The sequence below is a fragment of the Corythoichthys intestinalis genome, chromosome 2 (genome assembly GCF_030265065.1).
Source record: "Corythoichthys intestinalis isolate RoL2023-P3 chromosome 2, ASM3026506v1, whole genome shotgun sequence".
In the NCBI taxonomy this organism is placed as follows: domain Eukaryota; kingdom Metazoa; phylum Chordata; class Actinopteri; order Syngnathiformes; family Syngnathidae; genus Corythoichthys; species Corythoichthys intestinalis.
Genome location: NC_080396.1, coordinates 6,273,100 through 6,296,481, shown reverse-complemented (window position 1 = coordinate 6,296,481; position 23,382 = coordinate 6,273,100). Strand labels below are relative to the sequence as shown.

Here is a 23,382-nt window from a genome sequence, read left to right as displayed (position 1 = left end):
TTTCAATCTCAAATATTTTTTCACATTCAAAAACTTTTTCTATGATTGAAATTTTTTTTTTTTTTTTTTTTTGATTAAAGTGATTTTTCTTTTTGAAAAAAAAAAATATTTTTTGAAGCAACTTATTTTTTGATTGAATAATAAAGACAAAAATGTCCTAGCCAAAATGTGGCCTGAACAAAATTCAACATTACTCCAATCAAAAAAGTTGCTTAAACCAAAAAAAAAAAAAATTGACATAAAAAAATAAAACAATCAAAGAAAAATTGCTCTCACATGCATTTTTTTAATTTAGTTTTTTTTTAGTTCTTTTTTGATTGAAGTGCCTTTTTTTGGTTGAAAATATATATTTCTATTGAAGCAACTATTTTTTTTTTTTTTCCACTGAAGCAACTTTTTTTGGGATTGAAAAATAAAGACACAAATCTACCTCCATATATCTCTGCCCAGGGCATACAATATTCGACCGGGGTAACTACATTGGCACGACACTGACGGGCGTACCATATTCAATGGATGACGATCTTGGCGAAAAGTATTGCCTAAGCAGCCTGATTTACAATTTCCCTCAAGAATGATGGGAAACAAAAAACGCTCATTGTCAACTTATTGTTATTAATATTCTTGTAAGTTAATTTTATTGTTGACACTGCGTTTCAGGGTCATCAACATGTTATGCCTCCCTTCCCCGAAAGTCAAACTTCGCCTATGCACCCCTACTGCGCACGTAAACTCACTCTAAGCAATATTCAGAAGTTGAGAACTCTGTATTATATTAAAACAAGAATTACTATAATGGAATTGTGCCACTTTGAGGAAGACTTTTATTGGGGCAATAAGATATTCCGCAACGGTTAAGCAATGTAGAGCTCACCATGTCCAGAGGCTTGTGTTTCGCAATCTGTCAACACATCTCATGGTTTTTCCTCACTGAAGCAACCGAGAGATTAAAACATAGCTCTGTAACGTTTGATATAAAAAGGAAGTAAGCGGGAGACGTTTACAGCCATTATACATACGAACGATCCTCTTCTGAACGACCCCATCCAGTGAAAGATGCCTTCCCGCTTCAGTTTCTACTCTGCACTTGGTGAGTATTTACTTTTAAAAAATCGAGTGCTGAAGTGTTCCAATGTTTGATTTGCAACTAGGATCCACAGTCCAAAAATGTCCACCTAATTCATGTACTGTTTGTGTTCCAGTGCTGGTAGCGACAGGTTTTGTCCTCATAGCAGGTAAGCATGAAAGATCATAGGCATTATATACATACATTTGATTCCCTAGTTTTTGAAAATCTGTTCTAACATTCATTCATGTTGCTTACCTCAGTTGTTGATTCAGAAGAGCAAATGACCACCTGTGATTCCCACAATTTGAACGTCCATCGTCTACACTGTGGTAAAACTTTGGCCAATAACTTAAATATATATATGGTGAAAAACACATTCAAGACTGTAAAAGCAGTTTCTGCTCTTGCACTCCTCTTTCAAAGAAACTGATGTATTTTATGCCAAAAGAACTGTTGCGTTTGATAGAACAATATGTCTATATGCTGCCATAGCAGATTCATGGCGCATGAAGCCCCCGAAGTATTTTTAATTTTCCCGTTTTACCCTGAAAACCACCGTTTACACACGTCGCACAATCGGTTTTGTTTCAACCCTGCCATATAACGAAGGTAATTAATTATATTCATTATTCAAAATGTCTGTCATTTTTAGCTTAGAATCATTAATTGATGCCTAATATCTCATTTAAAAAAAAAAAAAAGGAAGAAAAAAAACAACTTTAAAAAATTATTCACTCGCATATTTTAAACTTTTAATTCTAATGCCATAGATTTTTCAGAGTTTATAATTCCCCCTGTTGAAAATTGTCTATTTTAAGATATGTGTTACCTTTAAACAAATTACGTGTCTGTAAAAAAGTCACGGATATTTACCTCATAACTATCGCTTAATTAGGGCCCGAGCACTAAGCGTGCGAAGGCCCTATTGTTTTGCAAAGGATTTTTTAAATTATTTTTTTTAATTAATTAATTTATTTATTTATTTTTCCAGGGCAAATTAAAACGGGCAATTTGGAGGCCTGAACATGCACGAAAAGTCACCAAAAATTGCACATACGTGCGGAAAACTGGAAATTTCGATAATTTTGCAACGTTGCAAAAAATGTAATAAAATGGCTTAGTGGCGCCCCCTTGAAATTTTAAAATTGGCCTATAACATTAGGGTCTTTTAGCGCAGAGCGATGAAATTTGGGGAGTCTATACCTTGTCCAAAACCACTCCAAAAAAGCATTTACACTCATATTCCAAACCCAACAGGAAATCGGTTATTTTGGATCGAATATGAAATTTTTATCGATTTACCGGGTGCACATTTGAGACCTTTTCACCGAGGGAGTTAGTTGGATCATCTTCAAAATTGGTGAGAATGTTCAGGAGACATGTGAGAGCTTAAGTTTTTAAAATGGTGCATTTTCATTCACGGGTCTGACCTGGGCGTGGTGCCAAAGTCGGCCATTTTTTTTCGGCAAAATGACAAATTCAGTAAACGACTAATAGTTCCTTGACACACCGTTCAGTCTTTTTCATATCTGGCATGTACAGTGGGGAGAACAAGTATTTGATACACTGCCAATGGGTTTCCCATTGGCAGTGTATCAAATACTTGTTGTGCGGTATCCCACCCTTAACACGAGTGCATTGAAATATTACCCATTAGGCCTAGCGCCCCCTAGTGAGAACAGGAAATGCCTTGTTTTTACAAGACAGGTTCCTCCTCCAAGGGAAAAAAATCTGTTGACCTCAAACCTGCATCAGGGGAGGCTTAAGACCTGTGTTCAGGTGCCTGATGAAAAATATTGAGGTTTCGTTGAAGCGGAGGGGTCCAAACAGGAAGTGAAAATGACCGTCAACAATTTGTCTGGCAAAAAATTTTGAACAATCATAACTCAGCAGATATACAACATATCTGCGCCAAACGTCCCGTGCTTGTTGAGAGTCATACCCTGAAGGGTCTTGTAAGGGTCATTTGCATCAACTCTACAGTGCCAACTAGTGGCGACAGAAAGAAGTTTTAAAGCAGGCCTTTCCTATTGGGTTTTTTTCAACGTAGAGCAATGAAATTTGGGGAGTCCATACCTTATGCAAAACTGTTCCAAAAAGTCTCTTGGACCCATTTTTCAAATCCAACAGAAAATCGGGTATTTTGGATCGAATGTGAAATTTTTATCCATTTGTAGTATAGTTTACATTTGGAGGCCGGAACATGCACGAAAACTCACCAAATTTTGCACATACATGCGGCTTTGCGTGGATTTTGATAATCTTGTGACGTTACAAAAAAATTTAACAAAATGGCTCAGTGGCGCCCCCTTGAATTTTTCAAAAAGGCGTTTCCTATTAGGTTTTTTTAACGTAGAGCAATGAAATTTGGGGAGTCGATACCTTGTGCAAAACTGCTCCAAAAAGTCTCTTGAACCCATATTCCAAACCCAACAGGAAATCGGGTATTTTGGATCGAATGTGAAATTTTTATCCATTTGTAGTATAGTTTACATTTGGAGGCCGGAACATGCACGAAAACTCACCAAATTTTGCACATACATGCGGCTTTGCGTGGATTTTGATAATCTTGTGACGTTACAAAAAAATTTAACAAAATGGCTCAGTGGCGCCCCCTTGAATTTTTCAAAAAAGAGTTTCCTATTTGGTTTTTTAAACGTAGAGCAATGAAATTTGGGGAGTCGATACCTTGTGCAAAACTGCTCCAAAAAGTCTCTTGAACCCATATTCCAAACCCAACAGGAAATCGGGTATTTTGGATCGAATGTGAAATTTTTATCAATTAACAGGGTGCACATTTGAGACCTTGTCACAGAGGGAGTTAGTTGTATCATCTTCAAAATTGGTGAGACTATTCAGGAGACGTAGGATATCTAAAATTTTCAAAATGGTGCGTTTTCATTCATGGGTTTGACCTGGGCGTGGTTCCAAATTCGGCCATTTTTTTCGGCAAAATGACTAATTCAGTAAAAGACTAATAGCTCCTTGACACAACGTTCAATCTTTTTCTTATCTGGCGTGTATGTGCGGGATCCCACCCTTAACACGAATGCATTGAAACATTACCCATTAGGCCTAGCTCGTCCTCCAAGGAAAAAAATCTATTCACCTGAAACCTGCATCAGGGGAGCTATAAGACATGTGTTCAGGTGCCTGATGAAAAATACTGAGGTTTGGTTGAAGCAGAAGAGTCCAACAGGAGAAGTGAAAATGACTGAAGCCATTTCGTCTCACCTCAAGTTTTGAATAGTCATAACTTCTACAACATATCTGCGCCGAACATCTCGTGCTTGTTGAGTCATACTCTGAAGGGTTCTGTAGGGGTCATTTGCATCAACCCTACAGCGCCAACTAGTGGCAATAGAAAGTCATTCATTTTTCTAATATATGTCCAGTTCTTTTCAGGTTGGTCATTGTAGTTTCAAGACCTTTTGAAATACTTATTTTACGGCCCATGTCCACATGTCTCTGTCTGTTACCGTGACGACCCTTTATTCGCTCCTTTTTTGTAGTACTCTCTCCAATAGGGGTTTTTCCTCTTAAGGATCTGCCACCACCCTGACCTGCACACTGTCTGAGTTGCGTGACGTCCGAGTTGTGCTAGATTGCGAGGGCCCGTTCAGTCCTGCTTGCAGGCCTAGTTGTATTTTTTTTTTGTGTGTGTTTCTGTCACATTTTTTCCGATATGTTAGATGATAAATAATCGATCCAAACAAAGATTGGAAAAAAGCGTTTAAAAAGGTAACTACAGTATATGAAAAATAATATATCGACCACTCCTTGATGTCTGCGATTTCTGCATCGCAACCCTTGTTATATGACCATGTTTCACCCATAAAATCCCCCAAAAATCCAGCTGTGGCCATTCACAGCTGTGTCTTGACATTCAGTGATACATGCTACATGGAGTTTTTGGATCAAAACAAGGTAAGTACGCAATAATATCTCGTTAAATTTATGGCGTCTGTAATTCTGCTCTTGCGTGCTCATTTAAAAAAAAAAAGCCCTCCTGTTCAAAATTTTTATTCCACCATAAAATTGAGATTTTAAGCTTTCCAATGATGTATCACACGCTTAAAAAGCTTAAACCTCAATTTTCTGGTGGAATAAAAATTTTGAACAGCAGGTCATTTAAAAATATAGAAATTTAAACAGCAAAACCCTAACTGGAGGTGAGAGCAAGCAAGAGCATAATTAAAGACGGCATGATTTTAACAAGATATTATCGCGTACCTACAGTACCTCTTTTCGATCCAAAAACTCCATGTATCACCGAGTGTCAACACAGAGATGTGAATGGCCACAGCTAGCTGGATTTGGGGGGATTTTATGGGTGAAACATGGTCATATAAAAAGGGTCGCGATGCAGAAATCACAGACACCAAGGAATTGTCGAGATTTTCATTTTTATATATTTACCCTTTAAACGTTTTTTTCCCAATTTATCTTTGTTTGGATCGATTATTTATCATCTAAAATATTGGGGAAAATGCGACAGTAACGAAAAAAATACAATTAAGCGATAGTTATGAGGTAGATATCCGTGACGTTTTTACAGACACTAATTTTTTCATTTTGATGTAATTTGTTTAAATGTTTAAAATATGCGAGTAAATAATTTTTTAAAGTCATTTTTTAACTGAATATTAGACATCAATTAATGATTCAAAGCTAAAAATGACAAATTTCAAATAATAAATACGATTACTTACCTTCTTTTTACGGCTAGGTTGAAACAAAAGCGGTTGCGCGACGTCTGTAAACGGGTGTTTCCAGGGTAAAGCGGACAAATTAAAAATAGTTCGGGGACTTAATGCGCCATGAATCTGCTATGGCAGCATTTGGCTTAAAATACAGCAGTTTCTTTTAAAGAGGGGTGCAAGAGCAGAAACTGCTTTTTCAGCCTTGTCTGTGTTTTCCACCATATATAATACACAGTAAAGGCCGAAAGTTTGGACACACCTCATTTAATGCAACACAAATGAAGGTCCCAAGTCCACTGATAAAGCAATAAATTCGAAAAGGCATACCTGTGAAGTCAAAAGCCATTTTAGGTGACTCCCTCTTGAAGCTCATCAAGAGAATGGCAAGACTGTGCAAAAAAGTAACCAGAGCAAAGAGTGGCTACTTTGAAGATACTAGAATACTATACATGTTTTTTGCTATTCACCTTTTTTATTTATTTATTTATTTATTCATTCATTTTATTATTTTTTTGCTAAGTACATAATTTCATACGTGTTCATAGTTTTATGACCTTCAGTGAGAATTCACAATGTAAATAGTCAGGAACACAAAGAAAACACATGAATGAGATATGTCCAAACTTTTGGCCTGTACTGTATAAAGCTGTATGAAAAAGTTTCTGAACCTTTTGGAATTTCTCACATTTCTGCATAAAATCACCATCAAATGTGATCTGATCTTTGTCAAAATCACACAGATGTAAAAACTGTCTGCTTTAACTAAAACCACCCAAACATTTATAGGTTTTCATATTTTAATGAGGATAGCGTGCAAACAATGAGAGAAGGGGTCAAATTAGTAAGTGAACCCTCTGCCTAAAGAGACTTAAAGAGCAATTGAAACCAATTTTTACCAAACAATTTAAGTCAGGTGTGTCAAATTCAGATATGAATCCTTAGGTAGACATTTATAATATTACCCAGCATAAGGAGAGAAGGCACTCAATTTAGTTGAAAAGCTTGCAAGGAGAAAGAAGATGCTAATTAGCTTCAACAATCGTTCTAACTAGCCCCTCATTCACCTCGCTTCTTATTTGGGATGACCCTAGCAACAGCCCTGAAAGCTTGCCCTGAAAGGGAAAAAGGGGAAGCAAGCTGGCGACACCTCATGTCTTTGTTTGGCTATGTGTGTGCATGTAGGTGGAATTATATTCATATGTGTCAGCACATTTCAGCAAAGCAAAACTGCCTCTTCTGACCTTGACCAGGCAAGACAAAACATTCTTTGTGAACAATAATAATAAGCAAAAGCATTTCTTCATTGCAGGCAGTGATAAGCAAAAGCATTTCTTCATTGCGGGCAGCAATTGATAAACGCAAATATGTAACAACAACTTAATAACTATCTCATCAAATACATTTCATGAAGCAATAGCATTTGGTAAGTAATAAAATGCAACAACATGGTTCCTTAAATGTATTGAAGTTGACCTTTGGAACCTAGGCCGGTTTAAACCGGTCAGAATGACAAGGCAGTATTATCAAGAGCTAAACATGTCTATAGTTATCAATTCCAAAAATGTCACTTAGTGCAATCAATCATGGAACATCCTATTATAGCAATCAATACTTTATTGTGAGCCTTCATTGGTAAAAACAAATATTGAATAACCATTAAATAATTATCATATCAGGGTGTGTGCGCAATAACTGATGAGTGGTTTAAAGCGGCCCTGCCCACTATTAAACACACACCTGGTAAGAATCTTGATGAGAAGCATTGTCTGACGTGCATCATGGCTCGGTCAAAAGAGCTGTCTGAAGACCTGCGATCAAGGATTGTTGATTTGTATAAAGCTAGGAAAGGATACAAAACCATGTCTAAAAGTCTGGATGTTCATCAATCGACAGTCAGAGACTTTGTCTCCAAATGGAGAGAGTTTGTCACTGTTGCTTCTCTGCCATGGAGTGGCCGTCCACCAAAGATGACGCCAAGAATTCAGCGCAGAATACTCAGAGAGTGAAAAAGAACCCTTGAATGTCTGCTAAAGATTTACAGAAGAATGGTGTTCATGGGAGGACTCCACGGAGGCAGCCACTGCTGTCTAAAAAAACAAAAACAAAAACAAAAATTTTCCTCGTTTATTGTTCGCAAAAAGGCACTTGGACACTCCACAGAAGTTTTGGCAATATATTTTGTGGACTGATAAAACGAAAGTTGAATTGTTTGGGAGTAACACTACAATGTAAAGTGTGGAGGAAAAATGAAAGAGTGAAGAAAGAGGTCTAACTTCTTCTAACGAGGTCTAACGAGGCTCCACTCGTTACCTGTATTAATGGCACCTGTTTTAACTCATTATTGATATAAAAGACACCTGTCCACAACTTCAGTCAGTCACACTCCAAACTCCACTATGGCCAAGAACCAAGAGCTGTCGAAGGACACCGGAGACAAAATTGTAGAGCTGCACCAGGCAGGGAAGACTGAATCTGCAATGGGTAAAACGCTTGGTGTAAAGAAATCCACTGTGGGAGCAATTATTAGAAAATGGAAGACATACAAGACCACTGATAATCTCCCTCGATCTGAGGATCCATGCAAGATCTCACCCCGTGGCGTCAAAATGATAACAAGAATGGTGAGCAAAAATCCCAGAAGCACACGGGGGGACCTAGTGAATGACCTACAGAAAGCTAGGACCACAGAAACAAAGGCTACTATCAGTAACACAATGCGCCGCCAGGGACTCAAATCCTGCACTGCCAGACGTGTCCCCCTGCTGAAGAAAGTACATTTCAGGCCTGTCTGCGGTTCGCTCGAGAGCATTTGGATGATCCAGAAGAGGACTACGTGGTCAGATGAAACCAAAATAGAACTTTTTGGTAGAAACACAGGTTCTCGTGTTTGGAGGAGAAAGAATACCTGAATTGCAGCCGAAGAACACCATACCCACTCTGAAGTATGGGAGTTGAAACATCATGCTTTTGGGCTGTTTCTCTGCAAAGGGACCAGGATGACTGATCTGTGTAAAGGAAAGAATGAATGGGGACATTTATTGAGAGATTTTGAGTGAAAATCTCCTTCCATCAGCAAGGCCATTGAAGATGAGACGTGGCTGGGTCTTTCAGGTATGACAATGATCCCAAACACACAGCCAGGGCAACAAAGGAGTGGCTTCGTAAGAAGCATTTCAAGGTCCTGGAGTGGCCTAGCCAGTCTCCAGATCTCAACCCCATAGAAAATCTGTGGAGGGAGTTGAAAGTCCGTGTTGCCCAACGACAGCCCCGAAACACTACTCTAGAGGAGATCTGAATGGAGGAATGGGCCAAAATACCAGCAACAGTGTGTGAAAAGCTTGTGAAGAGTTACAGAAAACGTTTGGCCTCCGTTATTGCTAACAAAGGGTACATAACAAGGTATTGTGCAGTGATGGCCAAATGGAGCCTCATGAAGCAATGAAGCTTTGCAGCCAATTGGTTTGCACATGTAGCAAAGCTTCATTGTGCTTCATTTACTCTATGGCGCCATCAAGTGGTCTACAAGCCCAAGAGGTCAACATTGTTAAGAATTCAATGGTTATTTGATTATGACAAAGATATGAATGTGCTTACGTTAGTAATTTAGTATGTGAACAAAATACAACAAGTGGTAAGGATAATTTGTTATTCATTTTTGTTGAGAAATAATAGCTTTCCCACAGTGGCTGGCTTTAAACGGTTTCTTTTTTTTGGACAATATTTCACCAGCTTTAGAAAATATTCTTTCACAAGGCACAGATGAAGCTGGGGTGCTGATAAATGTGAGTGCCAGTTTAGATAAATTTGGGTAGGTATTCTTTTGTGCCTCCTAGTACACTAATGGATTGTTCATTCTGTTGATGTTTGGTTCAGATAGGTACACACACTCACATTTATATTAATGTAGTTCTTCTCCTTTATTTTATCGAAAGCAATCAAATGAAAATGTTCCCATACAGGGGAGGATTGCTTTTTTTTGCGCAGTTTTCATCGCAAGAAAAGGACAAGGCTCGAAAAGAGATTGCACTGGTTGCACTGTTGCGCACAGATCATGTAACAAGTACAGGAGCCCGAAATGCACAAAATGTGAGATAACAGGCGATCGCCATTGCGTTTTGCAACCAATTTATACCGTAGTCTGTAGCCTACTGTGTTTGCAATGCGCGCCGAACGTCGGATCACTTCCGAAGCGCTCATGAGATTCAGCCGGCCGGCGAGGCTTCTCACGTCATCGTTTCCGGGTTCTGCCGAAATGACGCGCGCCTCGCTACAAGCTTCGTGGAAACACCCCTCCCATTACTCGACACAAGCTTCGGAACCTCGGCCCATTTCGTCACATCACTAGTATTGTGATGAACTTTTGGTATTGACCAAATACTTATTTTCCACCATGATTTGCAAATAAATTCTTTAAAAATGAAACAAGGTGATTTTCTGTTTTTCCACATTCTCTCTCTCATGTTTGAGGTTTACCCATGTTGACGATTACAGGCCTCTCTAATATGTTCAAGTGGGAGAACTTTCACAAATAGTGGTTGACTAAATATTTATTTGCCCCACTGCATGTGAACGGAAGGAGAGCGTGTTGTCAAGGATGACACCCAGACTCCTAACCTGAGTAAAAGGAAAGATCGGTACATTGTTGAAGGTAAAAGAGAACTTATGGACATGAGAGGGCATTGCGGTGGTTCCAACTAGGAGGACTTCTGTTTTTGAGCTGTTGAGTAGGAGGAAGTTAAAGGAGAACCAAGGGTTAATGTCATCTAAGCAGAGGGTAAAGGAGGAAGGTTCAAAAGTTTATCAGGATGTTTTGCAAGAAAACCAGAGGCCGTCTGTCAGACAGTTGAAGCTAAAAAGAGGATGGATGATGCAACAAGACAATGATCCAAAACACAGAAGTAAATCAACTTCAGAATGATTTCTGAAGAAAATAGACGTTCTGGAGTGGCCAAGTCACAGTTCAGGCTTGAACCCATTGAAATTTTAAATTTACATATTGATCAGACTGGATGGATGTTTGAACACCAATTGTTTTGTGTCAAGTGTTTTATTGTTAAAATGCGTGTCGTTGTGAACATGAGTGTACATATGTGTGTTACAGCCTTACAAATTGTCCAAAGTGAAGCATGTGAAAAGCTTCAAAGGCACAATTGTTTGAGGTCTGTAAAGCTGAACAACTTCACGTTTAGTGAGGACAGAACATGTCATATTAATAAAGTAAAGTCAAAAAAAAAAAAAAGATCATCTGAGGTACAATAAGGTACTGTTCATGCGACAAAAGAAAAAACAAAACAAAAAAACCACTGGAGACAAAATGGCGGACGGGATTCCAGCGTTGTAAAGTCAAAATCATGTAAGTCGAGTACGTCGTAACCTGGTGACTAGCTGTAATGGAACATATTTCATTATTAAATGATAAACTCCATCTAGTGTTAAAACTGAGAAGTGCGACAAAATGTAGGCTGAATTTAAGCTTCTTTTGTGGACCATATTTAATGATATTTTCATAATTTGCTGAAAAATAGTTTGGACGCCCTGCTCCAATTTGTGTTGAAAAAAAAAAGTATCCGTCCGCCCGCCCGCCGCTTAATCCGGGGACGGGTCGCGGGAGGGGGCACCAGCTTTAGCAGGGAAGCCCTGACTTCCCTCTCCCCAGCCACTTCAACCAGCTCCTCCGGCGGGATACCAAGGTGTTCCCAGACCAGCCGAGAGACATCTCTTTAGCGTGTCCTGGGTCGTCCCCGGGGCCTCCCGCCGGAGGGACAAGCCCGGAACACCTCTTCAGGGAAGCGTCCGGGAGGCAACTGAACCAGATGCCCGAGCCACCTCAACTGACTCCTCTCAACGCGAAGGAATAGTGGCTCGACACCCGAGTCCCTCCCGGATGACCAAGCTTCTCACCCTATCTCTAAAGGAGAGTCCAGACACCCTGCGGGGGAAACTCATTTCGACCGGCTGTATCCAGAATCTTGTTCTTTTGGTCACGACCCATAACTCGTGGCCATAGATGAGGGTAGGAATGTAGATCGACTTGTAAATCGAGAGCTTCGCCTTTCGGCTAAGCTCCTTCTTCACCACTACGGACCGGTGCAGAGTCCGCATCACTGCAGACGCTGCACCGATCCGCCTGTCATTCTCCCGCTCCCTCCTACCCTCACTCGTGAAAAGACCCCAAGATACTTGAACTCCTCCACTTGAGGCAGGATCTCATCCCCGACCCTGAGAGGGCATGCCACATTTTCCCGAGTAAGGACCATGGTCTCGGATTTGGAGGTGCTGATCTTCATTCCGACCGCTTCTCACACGGCTGCAAACCACTCCAGTGAGAGTTTGAAGCTACGGCTTGATGAAGCCTACAGCACCACACCATCCGCAAAAAGCAGCGATGCAATGATGAGGCTACCAAACAGGACCCCCCCCCCCCCCCCCAATGCTTCAGCTGCACCTAGAAACTCTGTCCATAAAAATTATGAACAAAATCTGTGACCAACGGCATTCTTGGCAGAGTGCAACCATCACTGGGAATGAATATTTTATTCATTCTTATAAAACACATAACTGCCTTATAAGTATATACATTTGTGCTGTGAGTCAGCCTGTGACTGTATCTATTCTTGTTTGTGTGCTCTACCTATTTCTTTGAACATAATAGAAAGAGTTTCTGTGGACTGCCTTATCTGATTTTACTCCCTCTCGCACCTGCTACGGCCAAATTCCCAAGGTCATAGCTCAATATGTTTTTCTGTGGAAAATCCCCAGGTTGGGCTGTAATAAGTTTTACTTCTGTTTCACAGTGAGCATCCTTGTGTGACGCCCTTTCAATAGTATAAAGGAACTTGGCTCACTTTGTCTCTCTGTACTCCTGCGTGTTCACAGCTCCTGGCTGGATCATGCCATTGTATCCTTGATATATATCGTTTTTAGATAAAGTCTTCGAAGCAGGCAATCCTTGGCTGGGTCTGATTCATTTCTCTTATATTTGAGCTATTGATTGCCACTTGTCTTGGGGTTCCAAATTGAACTTCCTTGACAGACTTACTACCGGCAATGCGGACCAAACTCTGACACCGGTCGTATAGTGACCGAACAGCCCTTACCAAGGGGCTCAGTACCCCGTACTCCCAGAGCTACCCCCACAGGACTCCCAGAGGCACACAGTTGAACGCCTTCTCCAAGTCCACAAAACACATGTAGACTGGCTGAGTGAACTCCCATGCACCCTAGGATCCTGTGTGAGTGTGTAGAGCTGGTCCACTGTTCCACGGCCGGGACGAAAACCACACTGCTCCTCCTGAATCCGAGATTCGACTTCCCGACGGACCCTCCTCTCCAGCACCCTATATAGACTTTACCAGGGAGGCTGAGGAGTGTGATCCCTCTATAATTGGAAAACACCCTCCGGTCCCCCTTCTTAAAAAGGGGGACCACCACGGCAGTCTGCCAATTCAGAGGCACTGTCCCCGATGTCCAGGCGATGTTGTAGAGGCGTGTCAGCCACAACAGTCCCACAACCTCCAGAGCCTTTAGGAACTCCAGGCAGATCTCATTGACCCCCAGGGCCTTACCAACAAATAGCTTAAATAACAGACCCCCGGCTACAGAAATATTTTATTTCCCTTGGGGAAAAAAATATAGTCTAAAAAAAAAAAAAATTTCTATTCTAAATAGGGTTGTTCCGATCATGTTTTTTTGCTCCCGATCCGATCCCGATCGTTTTAGTTTGAGTATCTGCCGATCCCGGTATTTCCTGATCCGATTGCTTTTTTCTTTGCTCCCGATTCAATTCCAATCATTCCCGATAATTTTTCCCGATCATATACATTTTGGCAATGCATTAAGAAAAACATGAATAAAACTCGTACGAATATATGCATTCAACATACAGTACATAAGTACTGTATTTGTTTATTATGACAATAAATCCTCAAGATGGCATTTACATGATTAACATTTTCTGTGAGAGGGATCCACGGATAGAAAGACTTGTAATTCTTAAAGGATCAATGTGACTTTGTATATTGTGACTAAATATTGCCATCTACTGTATTTATTGAGCTTTCAGTAAATGATACTGTAGCCATTTAACTGTTCTGCCCAAATGCATGATGGGAAGTGCAACCATGACCGTGCGTAGTGGCACCAATTGATATATCTTCTCTGCGTTGGGAAGTAACAGGGTGTTAAGGAAAAGATCAACCACTACCGTTCTTCCCCACATTGTTTCCCACGATATTACTAATTGTTGAGAGAGGGTTTTTAAGGCCTTAGCCAATTATAAAGAGGCTCCAAAGAGTGCCAAAATTCTCTCTACTCATTTTACGCTGCCTGTTAGCTCTATATAGAGGTAAAACGGCGCCATTATAGATTGACAATGCGTGAGTGGGGCGTGCAGCGCATGCATTAATTGCATTAAATATTTTAACGTGATTAATTTTTAAGAAATTAATTACCGCCGTTTATGCGATAAATTTGATAGCCCTACTTTAAGCCAAGACTAAAGACTCTGGATGAATGTAAGACATTTTGTCTGTAGCGTTAAATACAATTGGAAAACGATTTAATTAAAAAATATACAGTATATATATAAAAAAGGCATGTCCGATATTTTTTTGCCGATTCCGATACTTTGAAAATGACGTGATCGGACCCGATCGATTGGGTTAAAGTGATTCATGCCTATGCCTCATCGAAACCTTTTCAGTGCTGTGTATTTTGTCTTGTAACAGAGGAAGGAGTGATCATCATAGAGCAAGCTTTGTACGGTCGCTCAAGCGTGGCGGTGTGCGCCGAAGGCCGACCTCCACAGCAGGTGGCAAACACGCAGTGCGCTCGCCCAGGCGCAGTTGACACCCTGAGAACAAGGTACTAGGGCTGGGAACTTCACCATACGTCTATGACGGTCAATGGCAAGCAATGAGTTGAATTTTGTGCCTGTTGATTTGGGGGCGTTTCAGGAAATGAACACGAAATGCGTAATGTTCTTTTTTTTGGTCACATCTGCAGATGCAATGGCAAAAAGACGTGCGACATAAACACAAGTTTTTTTAGCACTCCCGATCCCTGTGTTGGCACCTTTAAATATTTGCAGACCAACTTCACCTGCATGCCTGCAAGTACGTAGCCCATGTTGAATTGCGTGCAATGTACAGTCCCTGGCAAAAGTCTTGTCGCTTATCCATTTTGTAGAAACAATTGCTAATAACCTGACTTTTAATTATTCAATCGGTTTCAGAAATGGCTCATATGAAAGCTAAGACCCTCCCAAATGATGTTGAATGTACAAAAATATTTGTTTCACTGATAAAAAGTTCACCATTTAATGAAGACATAAAGGTCAAATTTTGGCAAGACAAAAGTTTTGTCGCCTACAGAAAGTGGTGTGAAAATTGAACAAAAAATGTACTTCAAATACAAAAATATGTTACATAAGCGAATTAAGTAGTGGTGCTGCAAGATCCAAATTTTAATATTTTGTATGACTTCCATGGGCTTGAAGGACCATGAATCCATGCGGTTCGGCAAGGATTCATTCAATTTATTGATGAAGTCATCAGGAACATCAAAGAAAGCAGTCTTGCATGCCTCCCAGAGTTCATCAACATTCTTGGGTTTCGTCTTCCATGCTTCCTCTTTCATCCTGTTCATGTCTGGTGACTGGGCTGGCCAATCCTGGAGGATCTTGATCTTCTTTGCCTTGAGGAACTTTGAGGTAGAGATTGAAGTATGCGATGGAGCACCATCCTGCTGCGGAATTTGTCCCTTTTTATGATTAGGAATGTAAGATTTATCGAAGATTTGTTGATATTTCAGACTATTTATGTTGCCTTCACCCTGCAGATCTCTCGCACACCCCCATACTGGATGTAACCCCAGACCATGATTTTGCCACCACAAAACTTCACTGTTTTGTGGCAAAAGGTGGATTTTTCAGATGAATCTTCCATTGAATTACACCACAGTCGCAGCAAATATTCTATCCAGCCTACTGGAGCCCGCATGGATCCGAGATTCACTCAGAAAACAGTGAAGTTTGGTGGTTGCAAAATCATGGTCTGGGGTTACATCCAGTATGCGGGTGTGCGAGAGATCTGCAGGGTGGAAGGCAACATAAATAGTCTGAAATATCAACAAATCGTAGCTGCCTCTTACATTCCTAACCATACAAAGGGACAAATTCTGCAGCAGGATGGTGCTCCATTCACATACTTCAATCTTTACCTCAAAGCTCCTCAAGGCAAAGAAGATCAAGATCCTCCAGGACTGTCCAGCCCAGTCACCAGACCTGAACAGGGTGAAAGAGGAAGCATGAAAGACGAAACCCAAAAATGTTGATGAACTCTGGGAGGCATGCAAGACTGCTTTCTTTGATGTTCCTGATGACTTCATCAATAAATTGAATGAATCCTTGCCGAAGCCCATGGAAGTCATACAAAAATATTAAATTTGGATCTCACAGCACCACTACTTAATTCGCTCATGTTATGTAACATTTTTTTGTACTTGAAGTACATTTTTTGTTCACTTTTCACACTACATTCTGTAGGCGACAAAACTTTTGTCTTGCCAAAATTTGACCTTTATGTCTTCATTAAATGATAAATCTTTTTTCAGTCAAACAAATATATTTTTGTACATTCGACATCATTTGGGAGGGTCTTAGCTGTCATATGAGCCATTTCTGAAACCAATTGAATAATTAAAAGTCAGGTTATTAGTCATCGTTTCTACAAAATGGACAAGCGACAAGACTTTTGTCAGGGACTGTATTGTTTCATAACTATTGTTTTGAATGTCCTCCAATAGTTACTGTGGTAGCATGCGAGGAGTCTTTGGCGCAATTGTCTTGTGGTAAGAGTTACCCTCCATTTGCTTTACGATGAATTCCTGTGACATATCTCTTAACTAAACTTTTCATCACCACACCAGATGTCGGGCAAGTTATCTTCATCTACGGTGCCGACTACGGACGTCGCGACCAGACCACGTGCGCCTTCAGGAGGCCTCCGAATCAGATACAAAATGTCGAATGCCTACGCCCGACTGAAATTGTCCTCAACAGGTACTGTAGCACACTTTTGGAGGGAAAAAATGGCTGCCCTAATATTAATATTTTGCTCTTCATAGGTGCAATGGGCAAAACAACTGTACCATTCGTGCAAGCAACAGTGTGTTTGGAGACCCCTGTGTAGGCACTTACAAGTACTTGGAGGTTGCTTACACTTGTCTATGTAAGAAATTTTTGCTTTTTTAGCTCATTTTTACTGTTAGGGAAGAAGACAGAGTTATTACTAGAGGCGTGCGAAATTTCCGATTCATAGATTATTTGCGATTCGGCCGTGGAAGATTCGAGAACGATTCATAAACATCCAAATTCTGATTATTGAATTATACCAGGTAGAGATGTCCCGATCGATCGGTCCGATCACGTCATTTTCAAAGTATCGGAATCGGCAAAAAAGTATCGGCCATGCCTTTTTTTAATATATATATATATATTTTTTTAATGAAATCGTTTTCTAATTGTATTTAACGTTACAGACATAATGTTACACTCATCCAGAGTCTTTGGTTTAGGCTTAAGGTAGGGTTATCATATGTATCCCGATAACGGCGGTAATAAGTTTTTTAAAAATTGTATCAGGTTAAAATATTTAAAGCTATTAATTAGGGCTGCAGCTATCGAATATTTTAGTAATCGAGTAATCGACTGAAAATTCTAGCAATTAATCGAGTAATCGGATAAAACAAATACATTTTTAGGTGTAATTTAGGTCTAATCTTGAACCATTTTCAGTCAATCAATGTCTTTATTTTCGATGTATATTGTTGAAAACAGTCAACAATTGCATCTCAGATGTAACTAGAATTTTTAAAAAAAGACTAATTCACTGCTTTCACTCAAAAAACCTTTAGATCTTATTTAAAAAAAAATATATATATATATATATATATATATATATATATATATATATCTTACCTAAAAATGCCTTTACGCTTGATAACACACATCAGTTAAAAGTTAGGATTTTTCCCACGTGTTTCAGTTGAATTTCTCTTTGTGTCAAGCCATTTTTAAGTTCTAGTTAAGTTTTAAGTTAGTCTAAACTGTAAGTCCTGATAGGATTCTGAGTTTTTGCTGTGTTCAAAATAAATGTATGATACAGGCTGTATTGGAGCACATTAGGGACCAGTGCTACTAGGTGTTTTATCCAGCAATGACTACTGAGCTAAAATTGATAGTTAGCATGATTAAGTTTTTATTTTACAACCATCATCACTCCACAATGCTATGTTATGTTAAAGCCTGTATGTAAGACACGTTAGCCACGCATCGACAGTGGTCATAATTAATTGAAACCTAGCCCTCCGCAGGGCTAACATTACGTGAGCTAGTAGCAACAGTAACGTTAATCTTATTTATTAGCGCTTAGCGCTCTTTATTAGCGCTTAGCGCTCTACTGCTTTAAGATGGCGGCTGTTTACTAACGCTGCCCAGACGCGGCCGAGTCTGTCATTTCGCATCTAGTTCAACATACATGTGATCTCTATGAGACGCATCAGACGCTACCAGTTACCAACGTAGCATCGTGCAGGCTAGTATTGAGCAACGTCGGCGTCGTTTGTGGCGGCTGTCGGCTGCAGTAAGTTTTTTTTTCCCTTCCTCCTCTCCGCACGTGACAGCGCGTTGTCCCGCATTAAAAGTAGTCCGAGCAAAACGTGATGCCTAGAGCTTTCAAAATAAACGATTACTCGAGATGAATAAAATTACTCGGATCAGTTTTTAAACTCGAGTTACTCGAGGACTCATTTCAGCTCTACAATTAATGCATGCGTTGCACGACCCACTCACGCATTGTCGCGCTAAATCCGTACTGGCGCCATTTTACCTATATAGAGAGATAAAAGGCAGCGTAAAATGAGTAGAGTGAATTTTGGCAGCCTTTGGAGGATTATTTTATTTGGATAAAGCCTTACATTCCCTCTCCCTACGATTAGAAATATCATGGGAAGTAATGTGGGGAAGCAAGGTAGCAACTGATCTTTTTCTTAACACCTCATTTTATTTCCCAATGCTGAGAAGATATATCAATTGGTAGCACTACGCACTGTCATGGTTCCACTTCCCATCATGCATTGGGGCATGGCTACAGTATCATTTACTGAAAGCTCAACAAATACACTAGATGACAATATTTAGTCACAATATACAAAGTCACAAGTCTTTCTATCCATGGATCCCTCTCACAGAAAGAATGTTAATAATGTAAATGCCATCTTGAGGATTTATTGTCATGATAAACAAATACAGTACTTATGTACTGTATTTTGAATGTATATATTCGTCCGAGTTTTATTCATTTTTTCCTTAATGCATTGCCAAAATGTATATGATTGGGAAAAATTATCGGGAATGATTGGAATTGAATCGGGAGCAAAAAAAAGCAATCGGATCGGGAAATATCGGGATCGGCAGATACTCAAACGATCGGGATCGGATCGGGAGGAAAAAAACATGATCGGAGCAACCCTAGTTTACAGTATTTGTTTAAATATGAAGCACCTGATTTATATTAACTAATTGACATTTTTGTTCTTTTTTTTTTTTCAGTTCAATAGACCTAACCTTTGCACACCTTGCCGGAAAAAAAACATGGAGTACAGTCACATTGTTTAAGAATGGCTTGTCGATGGCTGTCATTGGCACTGAAACATGATCTTTCAACATAGAAGAAACATAATCTGCCTTACATTTGTTCAATTCCACTCCCAAATAAATTTGTTCTTGCAATCATTCCTTTGTCAAGCTTTTATTATGGTGGAAAAACTAAAATACAGAGCCCCTAAAGGTAGCCTAGAACTCCAGACTCACCGCTGTTCCAGCTATTGAGTCTGGCGACCATCCCGCAGATCCAACTCCCGGGGCGGAGCAAGCCACAGCAAACAGCAGAGTGGATGAATCAGCGACGAGCGACAAGAAACTCTCGCGCGAGGACGTAAACACACGAGGAGAGCAGAGAACGAAGAAGTTTATTCAACATGGCCAGCGCGAGACAGACTGGTTGTTTTAGCGACTCATGTTTTTGGTCATTTAAAACTGAATTTATTTATTTATTGTCATCATCATCTGTATCACTGACAGTTACAAAATGTGATATGATTAACCCGAGAGAGAAAGAACCGATGAAAGACACGGCCGTTTTACTGGATTTTGACTGATTTTGCAAGGCCCACAGAAAATTCTGTTCTATTACTATATAAACATGGAACCCACCAAAAGAAAGACTCTCTTCTTTCAACAGGAAAAAAAGTTCATATTTTTTTCCATTCTTTAGAAATCAGCATTAGAAAATATCTTAGTTCTAGCAATTTTTTTTGTGAAAGCGTACATTTCAAACATAACTTTAACACAGCTATTTTTTGCTTTAGTTACATCCCAAACATCTGAATAATGTTTTCCTTTTACAAAATAACATAAACAACAAGACAAATAGAGCTTTTGATAGCAAAGTAACAATTTATTTACAATTTATTTGTTGTGGCCGCGACAGCCGGGTTAATTTTTCCCTCATTGCTGCCTGTTTCATAAAGATGGATTTTTTTTTTTGTCTCTGCGGAGCCTGCTTGCCGAGCAGCACGGACTCAACAACATCGTCCACTGCACTGGTGGTCCCGGTCGTTCTGCTCGGTTGTCCAGCGCCTGGCATCCCGGGCGTCCTCGCGGTTGTTCTGCTCGGTCGTCCGCCGCCTGGCATCCTTCCGCCGGCGCCCCGGCTGTGCTGCCCGGCCGTTCGTTACCGTTGAATCGGGTCTTACCAAATGTGCTACTGCCCTCCAGTGGCCAGTTTTATTACTTTAAAATGGATTTTCAGCTTTGTGCTTTGGAGCGCAGTTGAATCCGAACCCGGAGATCTCTTGTGAAAAAAAAACATAAAAGACGTATAAATTAGGGCTGTCAAACGATTAAAATTTTTAATCAAGTTAATTACAGCTTAAAAATTAATTGTAATTAATCGCAATTAATCACAATTCAAACCATCTATAAAATATGCCATATTTTTCTGTAAATTATTGTTGGAATGGAAAGATAAGACACAAGATGGATATATACATTCAACATACGGTACATAAGGACTGTATTTGTTTATTATAACAATAAATCAACAAGATGGCATTAACATTATTAACATTCTGTTAAAGCATCCATGGATAGAAAGACTTGTAGTTCTTAAAAGATAAATGTTAGTACAAGTTATAGAAATTATATATTAAAACCCCTCTTAATGTTTTCGTTTTAATAAAATTTGTAAAATTTTCAATCAAAAAATAAACTAGTAGCCAACCATTGTTGATGTCAATAATTACTTACACAATGCTCACGGGTGCTGAAGCCTATAAAATCAGTCGCACCCAAGCGCCAGCAGAGGGCGGCAAAACTCCATAAAACACAATTAACAAGTGGGCATTTCACTGTACTGTCATTTAAATCTGAGCGGGGCATGTGCGTTAATTGCGTCAAATATTTTAACGTGATTAATTTTAAAAATTAATTATCGCCCGTTAACGTGATAATTTTGACAGCCCTAGTATAAACACATCTTTGGGACACTGAAACAATTAAAAATAGAACATATTCATACGTTTTTGGGAGCAAATGATCCTAATGTGATGTAAAGCACTTTGAATTGCCTTGTGTTGAATTGTGCAATATAAATATACCTTGCCTTGCCTTGCCTATATAATGCTAATGTTTACCAGATAGTTTCTAGTGCGCGCTAGTAACTATCTGGTGCGCCGCCCACCGGTGGCAGCAATGTGTCAAAACAGAAAGATCACGTGCGACATCAGCTGCATCCAGAGGTGCTGAAAAAGAAGCAGGAGCAACAGCGAAGTTGTCGCCGGCCACAGAAGGGGCAGCGCCGGAGCCAGGGCGAGAGCGAATCTGTTGCCCTCGGGAGGCGTCGGAGCCAGGGCGAGAGCAAAGTCGTCGCCTTCGGGTGGCACCCGCCTGTAGAAGGGGTGGCGCCGGAGCCAGGGCAGGAGCAAAGTCTGGCTGGCACCCGCCAGGCCATGACTGGTGTTGGACTGTGGCTTGGCGGTGAGGAGCTGGGACTGGGGCTTAGCGGCGTTCTTTTACCCTAGCATGTCCAAAGTCCGGCCCGGGGGCCAAATGTGGCCCGTGGTCAAATTTCATCCGGCCCCCAGCCTCTGTCATACTAATAATCATTAACGTCTGGCCCGCACACAGACTTAATAAATTGGTCAGCAGTACTGCTACCAGCATATGACGTAGCTTACACGCTAAATGCTGCTCCTCATTTACCCTCTAAAATGCAGCAGCACTCTAAGCAACATTACCCCGTGTGACCCTTTATTCCCAATTTTCTTAAATAGCAACAATCAACAACAAAAAAGAAAGTTGACTGCGACGGCCGACGCTTCAAGGATAGGTGGAAATTGGACTATTTCTTCACTAAAATATGCAACAACTGTGTCTGCCTTATTTGCAAAGAGACAGTCGCTGTTTTCAAAGAGTTCGATGTGACGCGATAATGATATTACCGAACAAGACACGCTGACATGTACGAAAACATTACAGGGAAGATACGTAGTGAGAAATTGAAGCAGCTTGAAGCTAGTTTAATTTTACAGCAGCAGTATTTCGCAAGAGCCCGAGAGTCGAAAGAGAACGCCACAAAGGCGAGATTGTTGAAATTGTTAATTTTAAAAAATTAGGGCTGCACCTATCGATTATTTTAATAGTCGATTAATCGATGAACTAGTTAGATCAAATAATCGAGTAATCGGATAAGGAACATGAAAAATTAAAATACCTGAGCTGAGCCTTAAACTTACATAGCAAAAGTCTGCTAGCTTAAATGCTATAAAACGCTGACGCTTTTTTTTTTTTTTTTTTAAAATATTTTTTTACCAATGCTTTTGACAAATGGTTGACACAGATTACCACAAAAAACTGCTAAATATACCAAACAACTGAATTATGAATGCATTTAAAAAACATTTAACTCAAACAAAAACTTGGCTTATGTTGGAATTAACAGGGAGCAGCTTGATTCAGCCATTCGAAATGAGGCAGACTAGAGGGCAGTGTATCACTTTAATTAGACGAATACTCGAAGCAGCAAAATTTAATTCGGATCTTTTTTCTTTAATTGAATACTCGAGTTAATCGATTAATCGTTTCAGCACTAAAATATATATATATAAAGCAAATGTGGCACACTGAATGGCTTGCTAAAATTTGCTTCAATATATTTTTCTACGTAAAGGGACGTCAGCCAAGGTCGGGCCCCCACATTTTTACCACACCAAATCTGGCCCCCTTTGCAAAAAGTTTGGACACCCGTTTTACTCTAAACCTCACCCTAAAATCTAACCCTAATCCATGTTTGGTTGCGTCATTATGACAAGTGCCAGGAGGCCAGTGGACCCAAAAGCAGGGAAAAACAGCAGAGGGAAGGCAGTGTGGCGGTGAACTAAAAAGTGATTTAATGTCAGTTAACAAGATGCAAAGTACAAACAAAAGCAGTGGGGATCAAACAAAAGACCAGGAATTAGAGATGTCCCGATCACGTCATTTTCAAAGTATCG

General features: G+C 40.0%; 2 protein-coding genes across 2 annotated transcripts in view; both read left to right on the top strand.

Annotated features, from left to right (window-relative positions):
• Positions 1 to 927: 927 nt before the first annotated feature.
• LOC130931334 (L-rhamnose-binding lectin SML-like) lies at positions 928 to 19,564 on the top strand. The gene is made up of 9 exons (XM_057860054.1): positions 928 to 1,090; positions 1,203 to 1,235; positions 1,330 to 1,398; positions 14,499 to 14,634; positions 14,776 to 14,885; positions 16,576 to 16,620; positions 16,699 to 16,831; positions 16,897 to 17,000; positions 19,382 to 19,564. Exons 1-9 carry the CDS (start codon positions 1,057 to 1,059, stop codon positions 19,387 to 19,389), a joined length of 672 nt encoding a protein of 223 aa, XP_057716037.1. The 5' UTR covers positions 928 to 1,056; the 3' UTR covers positions 19,390 to 19,564.
• Positions 19,565 to 19,699: 135 nt separating this feature from the next.
• LOC130931315 (L-rhamnose-binding lectin SML-like) overlaps positions 19,700 to 23,382 on the top strand; it is a 41,245-nt gene continuing 37,562 nt past the window's right edge. The window contains exon 1 of the mRNA XM_057860022.1: positions 19,700 to 21,868. Within this exon, the coding sequence (XP_057716005.1) occupies positions 21,841 to 21,868 (28 nt within the window). The 5' untranslated portion in view covers positions 19,700 to 21,840. The remainder of the gene's footprint in view (positions 21,869 to 23,382) is intronic.